The sequence below is a fragment of the Heliconius melpomene genome, unplaced genomic scaffold, assembly GCF_056956725.1.
Source record: "Heliconius melpomene rosina isolate 202511_hmr_F unplaced genomic scaffold, ASM5695672v1 ptg000037l, whole genome shotgun sequence".
In the NCBI taxonomy this organism is placed as follows: domain Eukaryota; kingdom Metazoa; phylum Arthropoda; class Insecta; order Lepidoptera; family Nymphalidae; genus Heliconius; species Heliconius melpomene.
Genome location: NW_028181870.1, coordinates 140,316 through 143,725, shown reverse-complemented (window position 1 = coordinate 143,725; position 3,410 = coordinate 140,316). Strand labels below are relative to the sequence as shown.

At 57.6% G+C, this 3,410-nt stretch overlaps 1 protein-coding gene across 1 annotated transcript; it reads left to right on the top strand.

The window, feature by feature from the left end:
• The first annotated feature begins 218 nt into the window (after positions 1–218).
• Positions 219–2,381, top strand: LOC146526438 (uncharacterized). The gene has a single exon (XM_085207131.1). The coding sequence runs from the start codon at positions 219–221 to the stop codon at positions 2,379–2,381; it is 2,163 nt and encodes a 720-aa protein (XP_085063257.1).
• Positions 2,382–3,410: the final 1,029 nt, after the last annotated feature.

Sequence of the window (3,410 nt, the reverse complement as noted above, 5' to 3'; positions counted from 1 at the left end):
GAAAACCTCTATAAAAAATTACCCCAACCCAAGCGGCGAAGCAGCGCGAGGGGTTCATGGCTGATGGGATCTCCCCATCAGCCATGAACCCCTCGCGCTGCTGTCGCTACTGCTGGTCCCGCCAGGGTACCGGCCGACACCCTGGCGTAATAGGCTTATCCGAGTACAGGGGGCACTGCTCGGATGGACCGTTTTTCCCCCACACTCGTGGGAACAAAATGGAAAATGTTAACTTAAAAACCCAAAATGATGACGTAGGGAGGCCCGAGGAGGGCGGTGATCTGTTGTTGCCCGAGATGGGCGGAGTAGTAGTTGTGCCCGAGAAAGGCGTAGGGAGTACTTTGCTCGAAAGGGGCAAAAGTCCGGCACTTGTGCCAATAGGAGGGGGGTTGAAGGATGCGCGAGTCGTGTTAGAGCGTCTGGACCATGAGGAGGTTGCCTCTATTATAAGAGGTAGGTCCAGGTCGTCACTTTCGTCGCGAGGCCGTTTCTGGGCGGCTTCCGAGTCAGACGCCGATGGCGTGATGTCTGTTGGGTCGAACAGCTCCAATGCTATCGAGGGGGCTAAAGCGCAGTTCCGAAAGGACAGAAAGAGGCGCCATCACAGGAAGAGTAACTCTGAATCCTCGGATGCGGATGGGGAGACAGAGACAAGCCGAAAGCGAAGGTTGCTTCGGCCAGAGGGAGTCGTGGTCGTACCAAATATTCCTGATGAGAATATAGGGCTAGCTGCTGGAAAGAAGGCGCTAAACGATGCCAAGCGCGAGGAGCGCCGGCTGAGGGCGGAGGAGGAAGTTGCTGAAATCTCCGCGGCGATACAAACTAGAGCAAGTTCTAGGCTCTCGGATGTGCCCCTGGAACTTTGCGGTGAGGAGCACATGGTCTCCGACTTGCGTAGCCAAGTATCTGATAGCTTGGCTATAATCAATAGAGTCGCCTGCAAGTCGGGGAATCTGAAGGGCACATTTACTAGGGCCCTTAAAGACGCTGCCGGAGTTATCTCTTCTGCCGTTAATACTCTGGCAAAGAGGACTGCATCAGAGGAAGTGGATATCCTCAAGGCAACAAACTCGCGACTGCAGTCGGAGTTGGTGGAGTTGCGGAAGGAGTTTGCCCTTTTGAGAGCGGAGTTGGAGCGGTCTAGAGCATCGGACTTGCGACCCACTCCCACGGAGTCTATTGCTGTGGAGGACATAGTGGGCACTATGGTCTCCACCAGGCTGGAAGCCTTTAAAGATCGGCTACCACCGGAGAGAAATCTGCGACCTCCGCTAGCGGCGGACAAGCGCAAGGTGGATAGCCCAAAGCAGGCGCAAGTGGACCCTGTCGCATCCACTTTGATGGCGCCGGCTAATCCGGCACCAAAGGAGCAAAGGTCTAAAAAGGCCAAGAAGAAGAAAGGCCCGGTGAAGACCGCATCTACTGAGCCTCGACCTCTGCCACCCGCTCCGGCTGATATGTCTGAGGGCTGGACTGTAGTAGCCCGGAAGGGGGCCAAGAAGAGAAAGCCAGCTCCTAAGCCGAAAGCGCAAAAGGCTAAAGCGCAAAAGGAGCCAAAGTTGCGTCGTCCTAGATCGCAAGTTGTGACGATTAAGTTGCAGCCAGCCGTCGCCGACAAGATGTCGTATAGCGATGTCCTTACCCGGGTCAAGGAAAGTATAAAGTTGGAAGACCTGGGTATAGAGGACCTGAGATTCCGTGTTGCGTCTACTGGCGCTAGAATGCTAGGCGCTAGAATGCCTGGCGCCAACACTGCTGAGAAGGCGGATGCGCTAGCTGAGAAGTTGCGTGGGGTTCTCAGCCCCGAAGAGGTCCAGGTGTCGAGGCCAGTGAAATGTGCGGAATTGAGGGTGTTTGGCCTCGATGACTCCGCCACTGCTGAGGACGTGACGGCGGCAATAAGCCGAGTTTCCGGCTGTGCTGCGGGTAATATAAAAGTCGGAGAGATCCGACAGGACCGGGCCGGTCTAGGAACAGTATGGGTCCGATGTCCTGTCGGCGCAGCGCAGAAGATTAGCGGGGCGAGACTACTTGTTGGCTTCGTCTCTGCTGGAGTGAGGCTGTTGATGCCCCGTGCGCAACGTTGTTTCCGTTGCCACGAAGTGGGCCACATGGCTGCGAAGTGCAGTAGCCAGGTGGACCGCAGCAAACAGTGTTTCCAGTGTGGCCAGACCGGGCATCAGCAGAGATCGTGTTCGGCAGAGCCTCATTGTCCGGTGTGTGAGGCGGCGCAAAGGCCCGCTAATCACATGTTGGGGAATGCTGCCTGTGGAAAGGCTAGCACCAATAACGGTGGAAAGCGCAGACGAGTGCCGGCAACATCGGCCAGGTCTAATATCCCAGCTGGGCCTGAGGAGGTGCAACACATGGAAGACCAATAATGGCTCTCCGCGTGTTGCATGCGAACATTAACCACTGTGCTAGGGCCCAGGACTTATTGGTCCAAAGCCTGGCGCAGTGGTCTATCCAGGTGGCGGTTGTTTCGGAGCCCTACAGCGTTCCCGACAGAGACAACTGGGTAGCCGACAACACCGGGGTGGTGACTATTATCACCCAGGTCGCCGCGGGCTCCCCGCCTTTCTCACGTGTCGAGAGAGGTGTGGGATGCGTCGCCGCACTTGTCGGCAACCTAGTTGTCGTAGGGGTCTACTTTTCCCCCAATCGAACTCTCGCGGAGTTTGAAGAGTTCCTTATACGATTGGGGGAAATGGTAGAGCGATTTCGTCCGGCGGAGATGTTGGTGGCCGGCGATCTCAACGCGAAGTCCAGCGTGTGGGGCTTCGCAACGACGGATGTGCGTGGTGTGACGCTGTCGGAGTGGGTTGTTGCCACCGGTTTGTCTGTGCTCAACCGAGCGACCAAGAACACGTGTGTGCGAAGGCTGGGCGGATCCGTCGTGGACGTTTCGGTCGCGAGCCCGGCCCTAGCATGTCGTGTTCGGGGCTGGCGAGTGCTGGATGATGTGGAGACTCTCTCGGATCACCTCTACATCTTGTACGAGATCTCCATACATCCTGCGGTGCCACCAGCCCCCAGTCCAAACTCGCGAGAGTACGGACCGCGGTGGCAACTGGGTCGTCTCGACAGGGAGTTGTTGGAGGAGGCCGCGATAGTGAAATCCTGGCGGCCCCAGAGCTTGGCGTCTGCAGAAGACGCCGCATCCTGGGCGCAGGGGGCGCTGACGCGTATCTGTGACGCGTCAATGCCCCGTTCCGGGCGCCGCCCTCAACGGCGGCAAGTGTACTGGTGGTCGTGGGAGATCGCGCAACTGCGTAACACCTGCGTTGCGGCGAGACGCCAGTACAGCCACTATCGCAGACGGGTACAGAAGGTGCAGGAGGAGGAAGACCGACTGTACCGCGTCTATGTCGAGGCGAGAACGCAGCTGCAGGAGGAGATCGGTCGTGTGA

Bases quoted from the DNA above. Each gene is read 5' to 3' on its own strand.
- LOC146526438 (XM_085207131.1), top strand. From the start codon at position 219: ATGGAAAATGTTAACTTAAAAACCCAAAATGATGACGTAGGGAGGCCC.